Source organism: Bison bison, unplaced genomic scaffold (genome assembly GCF_000754665.1).
Source record: "Bison bison bison isolate TAMUID 2011002044 unplaced genomic scaffold, Bison_UMD1.0 scf7180017864178, whole genome shotgun sequence".
In the NCBI taxonomy this organism is placed as follows: Eukaryota; Metazoa; Chordata; class Mammalia; order Artiodactyla; family Bovidae; genus Bison; species Bison bison.
The window spans coordinates 1,647,337-1,665,741 of NW_011494750.1; the positions used below are offsets into that span (position 1 = coordinate 1,647,337).

Below are 18,405 nucleotides of genomic sequence, written 5' to 3' on the forward strand. Positions count from 1 at the left end.
GGGGTCAGCTCTGTCCTCACCTCCATGGGGCTGAGCCCAGCCTCGTGCACACCCGCTGCTGCCACAAAGGCACGTTTCTCGAAGTGGCATCCAGCTGGCCCTCCTGGTGTGGGGCCGAGCACACCTGTGGCCTGCTACACCAATCCTGGTTTACCCCCCAGGGCCCCAGCACTGAGGAGGGTGGAGGCCCTGGTAAGTCATTGATACCCCCCACTCCCACCTCAGCCAGCCTCTCAGCCCTCCTTCCAAGGCCGAGCAGGGGAAGACCTCTGAGCCGTTGTCCTCTTTGAACTGTTGGCCTCTGCAGGCAGCAGCCTTTCTTCAGGACCCCTTCCGTGAGAGGCCAGGGGGGCTGAGCCGGACTTGGAGCCGAGCCTGGGAGGAGCAGGGCAACTGTCAAGGCCGGCCCTTGTCCCTCAGCCCTGTGCAGTGGCAGGTATGAGCCCTAGACCGACTTCCACAGCACCCCCTGATGGGGCTGGGACCAGTCGCGTCCCCAGGGGGAACAGCCCCTCCCTGCCTCCAGCCGAATCCATTTGGGAATACTAAGCTATTACTTTAAAATGTATTCAAGAGATTTCCAATAAACTTTTTCTGTACTTTATGGCCTCCTGTCCTGCAGGTTGTCAAAAAACCTACCCTCTTCCTCCAACGTCGCACAGCCCCAGGTTGCTGACAGGCTCCGGGGAGGGAAGAGAAGTGCCATGTGAGGCACAGCAAGGGTTCAGAGCCTGACCGGCTGCTAGGGGTCCTGGGCTGGTCAGGAAACCTTGTTCGTTTTCTTTTTTTTGGTCGCACCGTGGGGCACGTAGGGTCTCAGTTCCCTGGGTGGGGATCGAATCCACGCCCCCCTGCAGTGGGAGCTGCTAGTCTTAACCACTGGATCACCAGGGAGGTCCCAGCAAACCCCTCTTAGAGCCTCGTTTTCCTTGTCTGTAATGTTCCCATTTCAGGGGTTGTGTGTGAGTAATGTGAGACACGTGTTCAGTGAGGTGACCTGTGTGACGGAGACATGCGTGTGAAGTAAAGCCCTCGGGACAGCAGGCCGTCATCTTCGGCTCCTCCGGACCTCACCTGCTCCCTGCACCATAGCTCCCCACTCACCCCAGGCACCAGCCTTTGGCTCAGAGGGAAAGACAGCAAAAGACAGCTGGCAGTGCTCTTGTCCTGTTTCCAGAGAGACCAGGCAGGGGGCGGGGGACTCCCCAAACCACCAGGATGTTTGCTGATCTGGTATGAGGGGTTGTGGCTGAGCAAACCAGACGGGAGAGGGACTGAGTGAAGTCCAGGGCCCAGGCAGTTGCGTTGCACTGCCCCGATCTGACCTGGGAGCTTCCACAGCCCTCAGCCAAGCCAGCTCCTTCCTCTGTTTTGCCTGTGGTAGGAACGGGAGCAGAAGGTGGAGCTGCCGACAAACCCAGGCAAGTGCTGTCTCGGTTGCCTCCCATGCCCTTCAGGCTGAAGCCAGGCCCCAGGGGAGGAGAGGGCAGGTTAGAAAATTCTAAATTCAGCTCCAAGGGGCTGGAAAGGATGGGCCCGCCCACTGCCGCCACTTTGAGCCCTAGAGCCCTTGCTAGTTAGCGAACTGCATGTGACGCTGCCCATGACACCTGACCACGCATGCGTCCCACCCCGGGGTCAGAAATGGTGGTTAAGACTGTCCTTGGAGTCCTCACTTTCAGTTGGGCCCCCCCCACTCCAATAAAGCAAAGTATTCAACTGCCCCACGTCTGGTGGTATCCTGCTCCTTTAAAGCGCGTCCCGATGTTCTGCCCCAGAGACCCACTGCTGCCAAGGCAGGGGTAAACTGGCTCTTGAGTCACTCAGCAGAGGCCCTGCCGGAGCTCAGCCCAAACAGCTGTCTTCTGACCGCCTGCCTCATCATCTCCTTGGGTCACCGCCCCTCTGTTCCAAATAGTCACCCAGCTTAGAGTTGGGCAGACCCAGGGAGACAGGTGGCCAGCACCTTCTGTTTGAGCTACCTGGACAAAGGGTAGCTGAGGACAAAGGGTAGGCTGAGGGGGACTGGCTTCCTGGAGCTCAATGCGTCAACATTTATAACCATTGCCTTGATCGTACAGCCTTGGCCCACCTTCCTCCGCCAAATCAAGCAATGAGGAGATAAAAGAACAGGCCTGACTGAGGCCACCGTACCCTCCTGATTGCAATCAGCTGGCAAGCAGCTAACAGCTGGAACTTGGTCACTGTGCCAAGTGAAACTCTGGCCTGTGCTCCCTGTGACATACCATTTTTTTTAATTGTGGTAAAATACATATAAATTTTACCATCTTAAAACTTTTTTTTTTAATATTAATTTTGCAGAACCGGGTCTTAGTTGTGGCAGGTGGCATCTTTTAGTTACAGAGTGTGAACTCAGTTGCGGCAGGTGGGATCTAGTTCCCTGACCAGAAATGGAACCCAAGCCCCCTGCGCTGGGAATATGAAGTCTTAGCTATTGGAGCACCAAAAAGTCCCTAGCTTAACCTTGAAATCAAAGCCAAACCTGCTCAAAAGAGGAAAACTGGATCTTTCATAGCCTCCACGCGACTGGGTAGCAGATGGAAACAGCCAAGCTCTCCGGCTGAGGGAAGTATGGGGAGGACCACAATGGTCAGGAGGCGAGGGCTCCAACCCTGGCTGCTACCAGAGGGTGGGCCTGTCACTTCATTTATCTGCGACATGACCATCATCCCAGTGTCCACCGGGCACTCATTCTGTTATGCCGTGTGTACATTATGGTTGGCCCTTGCACCTGTGGGTTCCACATCTGAGAGCTCCCCCAAACTTGGATAGAGAAATATTTGGAAAAAGGAAATTCCAGAAAGTTCCAAGAAGCAAAACTTGAATCTGCTGCATGTTCGAAACTATTTACATGGCGTTTACATTGTATTAGGTATTCTAAGTAATCCAGAAATGATTTAAAGAAAAGATGTATGGAGGTTATATTGCAACTACTGTGCCACTTTATATATGGGACTCACGCACCCTTAGATTTTGGTATCTCGGGGTGGGGGTGGCTGGAACACATCCCCCACATCTGGAAAGGACAACTATATTTCTGATCTTCTGAGACACGAAGCGACAGTCTCAGTGGTGGGACCAGTTGCATGACAATTACCAGTCAGAGCTGGTTGCGAGTGATGGAACCAGGATTCAAACCCCGGTCTGACTCCAGAGCTCGTGCTGTGGTCCACCACAGTCCGCTCTGTTTGGGGAACAGAGGTCCTGGTTAATAGGATATAGCACTTGGGGGCCAGCTGGAATGCAACAGGTGCAGAAAGAATGGAAGGTAAGCCTGGAAGACAGAAAGCTGGCTTCATACCAGCAGGATGTGGAAAGGGTCAGACGGACGGGGCGGGGGTGTCCTGCGGCCCCTCTGCCCCTCTGCCACTACCCCACACTGCACCTCCCACCCGGTTCTGAGCCTCCATGCCCACTTCTATGATCAGCCAGATGCAAAGTTTTCCATCTCGATTTTTACTGAAATATAAAAAGTGCAAAGGTAAAATACACGATTGGTGCCAAGGAAGCCATTAAGCATGAATGTGAACGCTTGATTCACAGCACAGGTCCCTGCACCCCCAGGGTAAAGACTAGTGGTGAGGGCGGGGGACAGGAGAGAGACCAAACAGATCCACGAGGCTCCCCAGTAAATGGGATGGTGAGCAACACCTGATATACAAAGGAAGGTAGACAGCAGAAGCCTGGGCCTGGCCTGGAGACACAGTGGCTGGCAACAGCCACATCCGTCCTTGGGGGTCCTGACACGCCAGTGTCCTGGGGACAGAGCCCAGTGAGGTCAGGGCCCAGGCCACGCCCAACTCGCAGATGGGGCAGGGCTGGTCAGTGAGGCCTCCACGGTGTGGACTCTGACCGAGGCCTCAGGAAGGAGGTTCACCAGGAAGGGACAGCTGGAAAGAGGGGCCTCCGCCATTACCAGGTCCTGGGGGAGGCTGCTAGAACTTACCTGGCAGGGGCCAATCTAATCAGCAAAGTCTCTACCCAGCCCCTCCAGGAGTCCGCAACTGGAGAAAGGAGCCACCAGCCATCTGAGGCCCTGAGTCAGCCAGCAGGGCCCCCCCTGTGCCTCCACAACAGACGAGGCCAAGGATCTGTCCAACTGGGGAGGGAGGAGAGGCAAGGCGGGGCATGGGCGGGGCGCTGCTGGTCACCGGTCTGACCGGACCCTAGGGGACCGCCGGGCTGAGAGTGGGGCTTCTCTTCTGAACAGAGGCAGGGACGCAGCCCTGTCACCCAAGCTCCCAGTCCTGGCAGGAGAACCAGGCGGGGGTGAGGACGCCCTGGGGGGCAGTACCATCTGGGAAAGGCGGACCCAGGATGTGCGGAAGAGAAGGGCGCTGTGGGACTCCAGCCTGCTGTCTGTTCACTGTGGAAGTGCCAAAGGCTGAGCCGTAAGAGGGAAGATGACAGGAACAGGGTGCTGTCATCTGGGTGCTCCCTGCACCCAGACAGGGAGGAGCCTCAGCAGGGCCAGTCCAACCAGCTTAGCCTTTCTTTCCCCAGCAGGCAGAAGGGGGAGGACCAGCCCCGGCTACCAGCCCAGCCGGCAGTGATTCTGGCATCTCCAGTTGCCAGGGAGAGAGGCAGGAGGAAGCAGGGAAGTGGCTGCTGGAGCCAGCTCCACAGAGCCTCACAGGAGCCAGGGACCCAAGGAGGCAGTGAGAAGAATAAGGCGAAGAGACAAGGTCTTGTGGTTACAGTGAGGCCACAGGGCCGGCCAGGTGGGCCAGCCAGAAAGGGAGGAGGAGCTGTCTGGGGGCGGGCTCCAGCTTCCCTCTCCTAGGGGACTCAGAGCCCCTTTTCCGGGCAGGATTCCCTGGCTCCGGTAAGGCTGAAGCCAGGAGGGAGAGTCCAGAGTGGGGGCTGCCGGAGCAGGGGGCGGGCGGGGCGGGCACTCAGAGCCCCTTGGCATCGGGGCTAGGAAAGAGCTCCCCTTGGTGATCCAAGAGGAACTTAGTGAAGGTGTTGATGGGATTAATAGCCTTGAGGGTGATGGCGGCGTCCTTGGCCCATAGCAGGTTAGGGCCGAAGACGACGGCCAGGTTAGTGTTGGTCATCTTGTTCTGGTCAGAGAGGGCCGAGATCTGCGGGAGGAACGGCGGGGTTGGAGCGGGGAGCTGCAGCCGGAAACCACAGACCCCTGCCTCCCGCGCCGGCACCCAAGTCCAGGAGCAGCGCCCCCCACCCCCACTCCAGGGGAGCGGAGAGGCCGGCCCCCAGCCCTACCTGCACGAGGAAGGCAGTGAGGAAACGCAGCACCAGGTAGTTCTCCTCAGGCAGCGTCTGCAGGGCCTGCAGAGTGGCCTTCACCCTCTGACTCTCGTCGATGTCTGTGAGGAACGGGCGCCTGGGTCACACGGGCCCATGGCCAGACTGGTTCAGGAAGCCCCATCAGGAGGCTTCGAGGGAGACCCCCAACCAGACTTTTCCTGGGCGGACAGGCGCGCTGAGGCCAGCTGCGACCCCACCCTGCGGACGCTGGGGAGGGAAGAGGGGGCCACTCACTGAGGAAGCCCACCACGTGCGAGTAGAGGTCAAAGGTGAGCAGGGGCTCGGGGAGCTCGCGAAGGAAGGTCTTGAGGATGACAGCCGGCAGGTGCAACTCGTTGTACTGCTCGAAGTCCACAGACAACCCTGGAGACGCGAGGGCGGGGCGCGGAAAGGCGCTGGGCGGGGCCCGGAGCCCAGCAGCCAATCCTGGCCGCCCCCTTGATCACAAGCCCCGGCTCCCGCGAGACAGGGGCACAGGGCCGGCTGTCTGCCGAGTGGGGCCCCTGAACACACACCACGGCCTTTCCTCGCCTCCCTCCAGAAACCTCATCTAGGAGGAAGTGGGTCTGGGACAAGCAGGCAGGAGTGAGACCCGTGTAATCATACCAAATGCCAAAGAAACCACACACACACACACACGCGCGCGCGCGCGCGCACACACACACGATCTGCACCGGCCCTCGGGGTTGAGCACATCTCTGAGGGCCACTCACCCATGTTGTACTTGTGCTGAACTTCCCGGACAACCTGGGTGTTGGCCGACCTCCGGAAAATCCCCTCAGTGGTGAGAGCTGGCAAACGGCCAGACCTGGTGAGTCTCAGAGCTCTGGGGCGCCGTGTGGACTCCCCCAACCCCTTCCGCGCGCCTTGGGCTTCCCATCCGGGTCAGGGGGGTACTGGTGCACGTGGGACCCCACCCAGCCCTGCCCCGCAGCTCCCCGAGGGCGGAGGGCGCGCCGGGCACTCACCGTGGGCCCGCAGGTAGGCAACGGTCTCCCGCAGCACAAGCGGAATGGGCTGCTGCTCTGGGTTCTTCTCCCGAAGCCTGTGGGCACGAGGTTGTGAGGGCCCTGCCGCCCTCCCCACCCCGGATGCCGGCCCCACCCCACCTTTCGCGTACTCACTGCTGTAAGGAGACCCCGAACTGCTGGTTGGGCAGAGGGGGCCGTGGTGGCATGGGCTTGGGGGCGGTCGCGGGGCTCTTCTGTGTAGACTTGAGGAAGTCGTCATACCTAAGGGAGCAGTGGGGAGGGTCGGGCCCCTGACCTGGCTGGGCGGTCACTATGGCAACTCTTGTGTGTCAGACACTGGGCTGCCTTACATGGGTGACCTCATACAGTCCTCCAACCAACACAGCTTTGCCCAGGAGCAAGTGAAGACTTCAAAAAGACTCATCACACGCAGGGAGCTGAGCTCCCCCTGTCAGACGGCAGCTTCCCACTGGCTCTCTGTTTTACACAAGGTGTGTCTGTATCTCAGGGCTACTCTCTCACCTGTCCACCCCTCCCCCTCCCCTACTCTGTCCACCAGGGAGGAAGGCTCCAGGGTGAGGGAGCTGTACTGTGCACACAGAGTGTATTCACATGGCCGTACAACAGAAAGGAGCACAACATTGTAAAGCAATTACACGCCACTTAAAACTAAAAAAAAAAAAAAAGATTCAGTGACATAGCTTCTCAGTGGCAGATATGGGACCTGAACTCGCTCACTCTGACCCCAGGTACTGCCTCTTTCTCATTACATCTGCGTCCTCAGTGTATCCGGGGGGTCTCAAGGCTGCTTCTCCCCTTGGCCGGCACGCTCTCCCCACACAGGCATGACCTGCATGTGGAGTGCCCGCTGGGCACACACAGCCCCAGTCCCGGCCTCACTTGAGCACTTGGCGGGGGATCCCCAGTTGCTCCAGCTTCACATGCTCGCTCAGCTCGCTCAGGTAATTCACGTAGAAGATCTTCTGCCCGAACTTGAAGCTGTCGGTGGGACAGAACACATGTGGGTCCAGGGCGGGCCGGCTCCAGCAGGCCTCCATGCACTCTCAAAGGCCCACCCGGGCCAGGCAGAGGCCTGACCAGTCTGTCCCCAGGATGGGTGGCTTCCTGGGGACCTGCTTCACAGCACACAGTGGGGCATGAGAGACCAGGGCCCGCCCTGGACCCACACACCTAATGATGGGCTTAAAGAGGATGAGCAGGGTCTTGATGAACATGGTGGGGTGCACGATGTACAGAGCCTTGATGTTCTTCTTGTACCTGCAGAGACAGAACAGGCGCTCAGGGGCAGGCAGAGCTGGGCCTTGATGTGCGTTTCCTGACTCGATGACTCGAGGTAGGCCTGCCGGGTTAAGTGCCACTGCGGCCCTATTTTACACATTAGAAAACAGGCTCGGAGAGCTTAAGGAGCATGAAAGGTCACGGAGGGAGTCAGCAGAGAAACTGGGATTCAAGCCCAGGCCGTTCCAAGTTGGGAGTCTTAGTGTTCCGTCTACCCAGGTCAGGGGGCACCTGCCTCCCCCGGGGCATGGAATACACACTCCTGCCCAAGCAGAGGGCAGCCCAGCATAGGGCAGAGGTGCTGGCCCCCGGGCCCTGGAGCTTCCCCCGAGGCCCCCACCCACTTGCGGTCAAACTCCCGGTAGGCATCCCGGAGCCAGCTGAAGGAGGGCTTGTTGTCGCTGGTGAGGCCGTGGTGTAGGTAGAGCAGCGTGTAGTCGCTCTCCACGTACTGGTCCAGGGTGTGCTTGAGGTACCTGCAAGGGACAGCCCCACTCAGGCCTGCTGTGTCCGTAGGGGAGGCCCGGGTAAGACAGACCCCGTGCCCCAAGAAGCTGCCCCCTCCGCTGCCCCCGCGGCCCGCCCGGTCTATTCTGGCTGCACCACTGGTCACCATGTTGTGGTGGACGAGGAACAGCCGGGCTGGGCGAGGAATAACAGTAGCAACAACAGTTCTCCTGAGCACTGACCAGAAGTCAGGAGACCAGGACTCCTACTGGAGCCACCTCACATACCTCCAGTCAAAATGGTAACAGTCTTTCCCCTCACGGGACTGCTGTGAGTCAATGATGATGGCGGTCACTATTTGTCAGGATTAAGCTTTCAGTGTCTACCGAGCACTTGGCATACACTATCTCACGCCTTCCTCATTATAATGGAGGCTGACACTATTCCCCTCTTACAAGTGACAGCAGTGAGGCTCAGAGAGGTCAAGCTTGTGGGAGAGCCTGGAGGTGAACTGACTCCCAAGTTTGGCCATGTTGGCCATGGGACAGGTCTGCCTTTTACACCTCCAGGGCTGGCTGCGGAGCACTGTAAAAGGGGATCAGAGTGGACAGAGGACCTTCTCTCCTGCTCCAGTGTTTTTTCTGGACAGCTTGTGGACCAAGGACCCACAGTTCAAGTTCCCAATCCTCACAGCACAATACCTACCATCTAATACAAACACACAGGTGGCTGCTGGGCTCATCTGAGGTGGGGAAGTAGGAAGTGAATGAATATGAATTCCAGAGAGGGAGAGGAGCCCTGGGGAAAACCCTTGTCCTGCCTGGCCTACAGCTCCCAGGTCCCAGGAGGAACGCTGCTCCATGTGGGGAGGCTGGGCACACAGGAATGCTAAGGGCTTCCAAGGAGACGCAGGGAAGGAGGAAAGGAGCCGGGAAAAGTGGCCAAGGATGGGACTAAGTGCCCAGACACAATCTGACCTAACCCAGAGAGGATAACCTGAACGCTGGTCCACGGGTGCCCGGCTGGGACAGCACTGGTGGGCGTGTGAGGTGCCTGATGCCGGACTGATTATCTTAATTCTGATCATCATCACTGCCCAATAATTTACCCCTTATACACACTGAGCACTTGGCAAAAAAAGCTGTCACATAAAAAGAGGGCATCTTGCAACTGTAAAACAGCAAAAGTTAGGGACTTCCCTGGTGGTCCCAGTGGTCAAGACTCAGAGCGTCCGCTGCAAGGGGCATGGCTTCAATCCCTGGTGGGGGAACTAAGAGCCTGTGTGCCGCACGATTGATTTATTTACAAAGACAAGTGAAACAGCAAAGGTCGTAGTGAAAATACACTCATCCTTTGATAAATGTTATGACATTTGGGAGGGCAGTGAAGTGGTGTTTATCAGAAGCTATAAAATGTTCATACGGTTTGACCTGGTAAAAATGTGTCCAGGAATTTATCCCAAGGAACTACTCAGAGATGGACAGAAGTGTTTTAATAAAAGTCTGTTCATTATAGCCTGTTTTATAATGGGGGGAAAATGAGCAGCAAACTCAGTGTCCAAGAGTAGGGAATTGGTTAAATAAATCACAGGACATCTATAAATACAATACCCCACAGGATGTTTCTGCAGACAGAACCAATCTGTGAAGCCTGATGTAAGAACAGTGGTCACACTGGGGCAGTGACTGGAAGAGCAAAGAGAGGTTTGTGGGTGTGGATGACTTGGGTGTATTTAATTTTTGAAAATTCATCAAGTAGTGTACATAATGTGCTTGCTTTCCTGGACACATATATATCGATAACAATTTTTTAAAAGGATGTCCTTGAGGAATGTCTAATGCTCAGAAGATAAAAACATTATGTAATACATAAAACTGACTATAGAGTCCAATATATGTTACAGAAAAAAAAAATAGGACGTGAAATATTACCAGTGGTTTTTCTCTCTAGGTGGTGGGTTTATGGGACATTTTATTGCTCTCTGTACTTCTTCTTAATTGCTATCTACATTTTTCTAAATTCTTGAAATCTGTGATACAGATGAATACAATAGCATTTCATGTATATTTTCTTACCTAAGGCCCACACCAACCTGGTGAAGTGAGCACAATTCTTATTTTTATAGGGCTCAGGAGAGACCTGACCCAAGCACACAGCTAGTTAATGGCAGGGCTGGAGTTTCATTGGTCTTCTGCATCCAAGCTTCAGGCACTTTCTGTTTCAACCCCCCAGATCTGACTGGACAGCTGGGAAAAGCCAAGCCTGAGATAATCAGGCTGGAAACAAGATGACAGGACTGATGCGAGATGAAAGGTTTCCTTGCCAGGCTGGGTGGAGGTGGTAAGACAGGATGGGTGTCTTCCTGCGTAAGACAGAGGGCTTCCGAAAGCCCCCGAGTAGGGGGCAGCCTTACTCGGCAAGCTGGCTCCTGAAAATTGGGTGCTTTCCCACCTTCCTCCTCTGACTTCCTCCCACTCAGACCATCATTCGGCCAGGAGTCTGTCCCATGCCTTGCCAGATGCTGAGATAAAACCAGAGAGGAGGGCATGTGAGTCAGCCCCCCTCAGGCAGGGGTCCCTGGCCTGTTCCTGGCTGGGCCGCAGGACAGGCCCGGGCAAGGCTCTGCCTGCCTGCGCGGCTCAGGAGCCCCAGGAGGAGGGCTCCAGAGACTAGAGGGAAAGCAGTCATATAGGACTGCAGAGACGCGGCCCGGCCCTGGCTCACAGGACTGCAGAGACTGTATGCCGCCACCCCCGCCCCGCCCCCACGCCTTTCTGCTGCAGCAGCCCCAGACTGTCCCTGACCCCACACCAGCCCCTCCACATACACAACCAACCGTTCAGGACCCCCAAAGAGCGGTAAGGGCAGGGCAGATATTCTCAACCGAGCGGAGTGCTTTGAAGTGGTCGGGAAAGGAGTACAAGATGGGAATCTGTGCACACACGGAGGAGGAGCCTCAGGAGGAAGGCAGCTATGGCCTTGCCTCCACGGGTCCTGCACACACGCGCTGTGGGCCCAGCGCAGGCCTGGTGGGGGCCCAAGGACCCACACTTATCAGAACAGAGCCTGTCAAACTTCTGCTTTCAATCAGCCTTCGAACTTGCCCCTGGAGATTTCCAGACCAACCAGAGCTATTTCATCCATTTCGCTATCAGAACCCACATACGTACAGAAGTCATTTCACCAGATGTGGCACAAAATACAATTAATGGTAATTATTCATGTAAATGGTGAACAACTGTAACCGCCTCAGACTGATCATCATCTTAATCAGGCCTCATGTTTGGACAGTATCTGACTTTTCAAAGTATTTTCCCAAGCAGTATCTCACTCCTCCTAGGAACAAGGGCTGTATCATCCCCTAAGAAAAGTGAAAAGAAGCTGGAAAAGATGAAGACACTTGCCAAGGTCACGCAGATGGCTTCCAGGACTAGAAACCAGGTCTGATTCCTAGCCCACCCCACAGATGTCAAATGGCTCGCTGAGGAGCTGCAGCTCGTGACGCCTGTGCGCCCTGGAGCCCATGGTCCGTAGTAAGAGAAGCCCCGGCGAAGAGAAGCCCTCGCTCACTGCAACTGGAGAAAAGCCCGCACGGCAACGAAGACCCAGCACAGTCGAACTTCAATAAAATTATTAAAATAAAAAAACAGGGCTTCCCTGATGGCTCAGTGGTAAAGGATGCACCTACCAATGCAGGTTGCACACCTGGTCTGGGAAGATCCCAGATGCCACGGAGCAACTGAGCCCGTGTGCCGCAACCACTGAGCCTGTGCTCTAGAGCCGGGAGCCGCAGGTACTGAGCCCACGTGCTGCAACTGCTGAAGCCCGAGCACCCTGGAACCCGTGCTCCGCCACAACAGAAGCCACTGCAATGAGGAGCCCCCGCGCTTGACACAGAGAAAAGCCTGTGCAGCAGCCAAGACCCGGCGCAGCCAAGGACAGATAAACAAAGTGAGACAACCGGCTCGGCAGAAGAGGGGAGGCCTTGAGGGAGGTGGCTGGCTCGGTGCTCCCAGGGCAGGAAGGGGCAGGAAGAAAAATGGCCTCGCAGCAGGACAGATCCAGGCACGCGGCCCACCACTGCCCCCCCACCCTCCATGGGCACTCACCCCAGGAGCTTGCTGTGGTCCAGCTGGTGGCTCGGGGGCATTCGGCAGGCACTGAACACAATGATCTTCCGCCCGTACTTGTCATCTCCTAGGTGTGGAGAAAGACAGAAGACAGTAAGTGTGTAATCAGCCATGAGCAGTCAGGCGAGGATCTGAAAGGGGCCAGGCCTGGAGACCCGTGCCGTTTAGCTCGGGGGCCGTGCAAACAGACCTCTGTGCAGCTGCCTGCACTCGAGGGCACGTCACTGAAGAAAGAAGGACAGGGTGCTCTCAGGGTTGCTGACCCGGGGTATAAAAAATACAATATGACTTTCTGAAGAGTCACGCCTGGTGGAAAACAACCCAAATGTCCATCAGAGGATGGGTGGATAAAGAAGATGTGGTGTCTCTGTGCAGTGGACTGCTGCTTGGCAATAAAAAGGCAGGGAGCATGCATGCCACATTGTGAGTGAACCTTGACACCAGGGTGCTAAGTGAAAGAACCTGAATGGAAACATGCTGTTTGGTCCCACTTATATGAGCTATGTAGGTCAATTTGTAGCAAAGGAAAGCAAGTCAGTGGTTACAGGTGCTGGGAGGAAGGGAGACTAGGGCCTGACGCTCATGGTTATGGGGGGTGGCACGGGTGAAACTGTGGACGAAACGATGGAACTAGACTGAGGCAGTGGTAGTACAACAGTGAGAACGTGCTGCTGCTGCTGAGTCGCGTCAGTTGTGTCCGACTCTGTGACCCCACAGACGGCAGCCACCAGGCTCCCCCGTCCCTGGGATTCTCCAGGCCAGAACACTGGAATGGGCTGCCATTTCCTTCTCCAATGCATGAAAGTGAAAAGTGAAAGTGAAGTCGCTCAGTCGTGTCCGACCCTCAGTGACCCCATGGACTGCAGCCCACCAGGCTCCTCCGTCCATGGGATTTTCTAGGCAAGAGTACTGGAGTGGGGTGCCATTGCCTTCTCCAGAGAATGTACTAAACACCACCAAATTAAACACTTTAAAACCGTTAATTTTACATTATGTAAATTTCACCATAACTAAAGAAAACAAAACAAGTCACAGCCGCCAAAGCAACTGCCACACATCATCTTATAATTCCACGCTTATCCCAGAAGCACCCGCTCTGAACAGCCTGTATGTGAAAAACTTCTTGGAGCCACCTTCTCAGAAAGCCTGGAGCCACCGAGGAAATCAGTCTGATGACTTAATAGTTATGTCTTTGTCTTGACTACTAACAGCACTTTCTGATTTTTACTATCAGAACTATTGGCCACAGTTGATTGATCTCTGGACATTTCTACAAATCATTTCTTTCTCCTTAAGGATATTCTAAAGAACGTGGAGTTCGAAGGAGTTTATGATGCTTTGGAAAAGCGCTCATGGTGTCCCTGAGGGATGTCTGTCCAAAATGAGTCACTATTTCATGGTCTGACCATCTGGCCTTGTCATGAAGCCGGGGAGCTTCTGAGACATGAGACAGCCTCCCAAGGTGAGACACTCTTCCAGGGTGTGGACCAGGGACCCCAAACAAAGCCGGGTGGGGATAAGGCTCGGCCCCCATGCCCCATGTCCCAGGGCCCTTCCCTTCATCTTTAGCCTCACACTCTCCAGAGTCACAGACCACACTCACCTAATGCCCCTCCTGCAGAGGCAAATAAAAAGCCATTTACACAGCCCACATGGCCTGTCTGCCTCTCACCTCTGAGGACTAAGGGATTCCTTGACACCTTACTACTGAGTGTTCTCCATGTTTAATGAACCATGGTCTTCATGATCCTTCTGGTCAGTGACTTAACCCAGGACTCAGTGCTCTGCCAACGCTCTGCCCTTCTGCTCAAGGCTGAGGCAGGCTTCTGGAATGTGGGTGGCATGGCCTCAGTCCCTGCTGGTGCTCTGGCTTGAGCCCGCACCTCCCAGGCTCCTAGGAGTCCGACTATCATGTCCAGCCTCTGGATCAACCCCTCCAACAATGCCATCTCCACTCAGAACACTGCCAAGCCTCTGTTGGCCCTGAAAGGTGCTAGCCAGGGCCCGCCCAGAATTTCCTGGGTCAGGTTTCCCATCAGGCCCAGAGACTGGTTCCATTCTTCTTTCTAAACTGCCCCAACTTCCAGCTGTGGAGAATTAGAAACATCTACCTGCACCTGTCTCTCCTGCCTTGACTCCCCTTTCCTCCTGAACCCCATCCTGAGCTATGTAAAAGCCCCTCAGAAAGGCTCACAGGACTATCCAGGCTTGGCCCCATATCCCCCCGTGGCAGGCTCACACTTCACACGCTTTCAGGCCAGTGCACGGCAGGCGGCTTCAGCATCTGCCTCTCATGCCAGACAGACAGGACTTCCACCAGGCAATTCTGCTCCTCTCCGCTATCTCCTCTGAACCCTTAAGACTCGTCCCAAGCAGAAGCCTGTGTCTCTCGTCCTTCCCTGGGGCAGGCCAGGGGCAATTCCCCGCGTGAACTGTCACCCGTCTTTGTCACGACGATTTGACTCTCCTGTATAACTGTCTTCGTGTCTGTCTCTTCTGGGGGTGATGAGCAGCTCACAGACAGGTGCCACCGTGTCAGTCTTTGAATGTCCAGGGCTGGTCCAGAGCCCAGCAACGTGACGGGGATTCAGGAAGCGCCGGTCGCCTGGCACAGGTCAGCCCGGCACAGTTCTATTTCTGAGTTTGCTCACAGTGCTATCTGGGTTATGAGACTGCTCTAGGCAGTTTCCCAAAGCGCAGGGCAGACTTTCTCCAGACTTCACAAGCCGAGATCCTTCTGCAAGCGTTCCTGAGGAGGAGACGGTGCCGCTCCATCCAGCAGGTCTATTTTGAAGGAGCAGGTGTCACCTGTTCTCCTTCCCAGCCTGGCCCAGATCCTGAGGCGCTGGGTTCCTTCGAGGCCAGCGGCGGGGGGCTCTGCTGCCTGCTCTGATTCACTTCCCACTGACTCCGACAGAAGGAAGAGCAGGCTGGCAGGGGGCAAGGACGAAGGTTAGACTTGTGTACAGTCGGGAGCTTAATAACCCCTCGGCCTCCTACTACGAGCCTGTGGCTGGGGGAGGGGGGAGGGGGAACGCATCATCTCTCTACTCTTCTCTGAATAGAGGAAACACCCAGGGTGCAGGGGGAATGCTGGGAGGAACATCAAGGATTCTGAAAGACTGTCATCACTCCCTTCCAACAGTAAGGTAACCCTCACTGGCTGGTGAGTGCAGCAGACCCAGGTTCGATCCCTGGACCAGGAAGATCCCCTAGAGAAGGGAATGGCTACCCACTCCAGTATTCTTGCCTGGAGAATTCCACGGACAGTGGAGCCTGGTGGGCAGCAGCCCGTGGGGTTGCAAAGAGTTGGACGCGGCTGAGTGACTGACACACACACACTGGCTGGCAGACTTGAGGACTCTGGCAGGGCGGGAGGTCTGAGCTCACAGGGCCCTGGGATTTAAAGAGCTGGTAACAGGTTAAGCAAGCCGCTGAGGCGAGAGGCCAGAGGCCTGTGGTTCCACCACTCAGCTGCCCCAGCACCTTGTAAATGGGACACTGGATCCTCAACCGGGGTTCCACCAATGGGCACCCACCAACGCCATGATGTTAGAGAAAAGATATTACCAGTCCATGCATGTGTTTTCTGCAAAAGAGGGCCATACCTTTCATATCCCCAAGGAGGCCGCCTGACCACTTCAAGAACCACTTCAGTGGACTGTATGATCCGTGAAAGAAGGAGTGTACATTTTTCCTCAATGAATCCTCAATGCTGACTACTGGGCTTGTTCCAAAGTAAATGTTTTACAAATGCAAGTGAAGTCAGGATGGGGATGAGGGACAAAGTCGGGGGTAGGGGGGCGGTCAGGGAGAGACTGGGTGGCAAGAATCTCAGAGCAGCAAGGAACGAGACGTGGGTAAGCCCCAGGCCCAGGGCCTGCCCTCTCCTCCTTGGAGTGGAGCCCCAGCTGCCCAAGTCCTGGGTAGCTCGGGCATCTGCCAGTAGGCAGGGTAACTGCTCCTCCAAGGCACATGCATAAAAAAGGCCTGGGAGTCCCCTCTTGATCTCAGAACAGACTTCTACCCTGGAGACTGAAGGGAAAGAAGAAGCTGTGTCCCCAGAGCACTGAGGGAGAGGGCTCAGAGGGCGGGCCGGGCACTTGTGGAACAGCGCCAGGAAAAGACCAGCCGCCTGAGAATGAAACCTCTGCCTTCCCCAGACACCGATCAGGAACTTCCCAGGGGAACCTGGGGGTTAGTCAGCCACAGCGCGTCTCCTCCAGCAGGCATTCTGGATGGGCCGGACCAGCACCCTCCCACAACCTGAGAGCAGGCAGCCGAGGAGGTGGGAGGTGGGAGCTGGGGCACGTTTGCACAAAGGTTAAACTGCCGGCGATACTGCAAGCCAGCTGCCATCACTGTTGGTGGCTTGAAATCTGCTATTGGCAGGTAGAAACTGAAAATGCTACAAATAGTACAGTAACAGTTTTTGGGTTTTTTTTTTCCTTTCTGGAGGACCAACTATTAAACATTTACCAGCACGCCACTGGAAAGAACCCATGTGGACCAGTCAGCTTTGACTGTGGAGCATGCCAGCAAGGACAACAGAGGATTGCAGAGGAGCTGGGGACGTAACGCACTGCCCCTTGCAGGAGGGGCTCCAAGGCCAGGAAACGACTCCCTGGACGTTGCCATAGTCTTCATCAAACAACTTTTGCTCGGGCAGTGCCAATCTGAACGCCTCTCAGCACTCAGAGAGGCACACGCATGGGGGATGCCCCCCGAGAGGGGCCCTGAGCCAGCACTCAGGCCAGGCCATGGCTCCCAAGCAGCCCCAAGACCCGCCGTGGACAGGGCCTCCTCCCTCCTCTGGGGCACCGGGCCCTTGGGGCTCTGCACGTGTCCCCGCACAGCTCCCACGCTGTCAAACCTCCTATAATCCTCTGTGATCTCCACCCGGCCCCCACCGGCACCACCAGCTCCCAGCTCCTGGGAGTGGGGCTGCAATTAAGCTGGCCCCACCTGGCTTCCACCAAGAGCCCTTCTTGATCCACAGCCCAGAGAAGGCCAAGCACGGAGAGCCAGCAACACACCTACCTGGCTGGGCCCCCTCAGGCTCATCACACCCTGGAGAGACAGAAACAAGTTGCCGCTCGGCTCTCGAGGGTCACATCCGTGGCGGGCTGCGGGCAGCCTACCCTGCTGTGCCGGTGAGTTGGGCACATGCGCCAGGAGGAGGTCAGGAGACAGACTCCTTCACATCAGACACTCCCAACCAGGTCCATCTCCTGGAGCGGGGAAAATTCTAAACCTTCAAGGGACCCTCCTGTGCTCAGGGCAGGACCAGATCACTAAAGAACTCTCTGCCTTGCTTAAGTAGGGCTGAGAGAGGCCACCACCAAGTTCTCTAAACCAGACCAGGGTAGGCGTCAGGGACATCGATGCCAAGGAGACACCTTGAAACGTTAGGGACAACCCTCTCAACTTCCCCACCCCTCCCCGAGCCCAGCATTCAGGAGAGATGGGGCTCCCTGCCCCTTCCCTGTGGCCAGATGCCTCCAGGTACCCCTCGGCCAGCAAGGTGTAGGGCTCCGGGGGCCACAAGCCATCTGGCTCCCTTAGTCCACCCCAAGACCTCAGAGCAGGGCCATGCTGTCACCCTGCTTACAGCTGAAGGAAAGACAAAGGATCCTACAGTTTCAATTTCCTCCTTCAGCAGGAGGACCTTAAGGGCAGAAACCAGGTCATCAACGTCTCTGCTTCCTCCCTGCTGCAGGGGTCTTCTGGGCCCCGTGTTATGAACAGCAGGGTGGGCACTCACTGACTCGAGGGCCAAGACTCGAGGGGGCCTCCACACCTGTTCTTAGCAGGTAGGACATGTGTGGGGAACCCGATGCCCCAGGAGTCACGTGGCTCCTAATTCCCGCAAGGAGGCTCTGCCATTCCAGACTTCCTTAGAGTTGGGGTTTCCCCAGAGGGACTGACACCTCCCTGGGATTCCTCAGAATTCCTGGGGTAGCAAAGTTGACCTGAGGCAAAGGGCAGGGAGCTGCATGAACACGTGTTCAGGGCCAACTATGTTCTGGCTGTGGGCCAGGCCCTGACATACATTCATTGCCGTCATCGTCTCAGCAACCTTGTGAGGAGGAAAGGCGCTCAGAGGCAGACCTGGGAATCACACCCAGGGCTTTCAGCATGCCTCCCACACGCCATCCGCCAATGGAGACCAGGTCACAGGTCGGGAGGTGGTTGTGGGTGACCAGACCCAGCGGCCCTCACAACTGAGTCTGCTTGTTGAAAGAATGCGAAGTGCAGGGAGCTCG

General features: G+C 56.2%; 1 protein-coding gene across 1 annotated transcript in view; it reads right to left on the minus strand.

Moving 5' to 3' along the window:
- Positions 1-3,461: 3,461 nt before the first annotated feature.
- ARHGAP1 (Rho GTPase activating protein 1) overlaps positions 3,462-18,405 on the minus strand; it is a 19,982-nt gene continuing 5,038 nt past the window's right edge. Inside the window, exons 4-13 of the mRNA XM_010842357.1 lie at positions 12,119-12,206; positions 7,907-8,038; positions 7,455-7,541; positions 7,164-7,262; positions 6,417-6,524; positions 6,261-6,337; positions 6,006-6,083; positions 5,527-5,655; positions 5,248-5,351; positions 3,462-5,105 (exon numbers count right to left, since the gene is read on the minus strand). Coding sequence (XP_010840659.1) covers positions 4,917-5,105; positions 5,248-5,351; positions 5,527-5,655; positions 6,006-6,083; positions 6,261-6,337; positions 6,417-6,524; positions 7,164-7,262; positions 7,455-7,541; positions 7,907-8,038; positions 12,119-12,206 — 1,091 coding nt within the window. The 3' untranslated portion in view covers positions 3,462-4,916. The remainder of the gene's footprint in view (positions 5,106-5,247; positions 5,352-5,526; positions 5,656-6,005; positions 6,084-6,260; positions 6,338-6,416; positions 6,525-7,163; positions 7,263-7,454; positions 7,542-7,906; positions 8,039-12,118; positions 12,207-18,405) is intronic.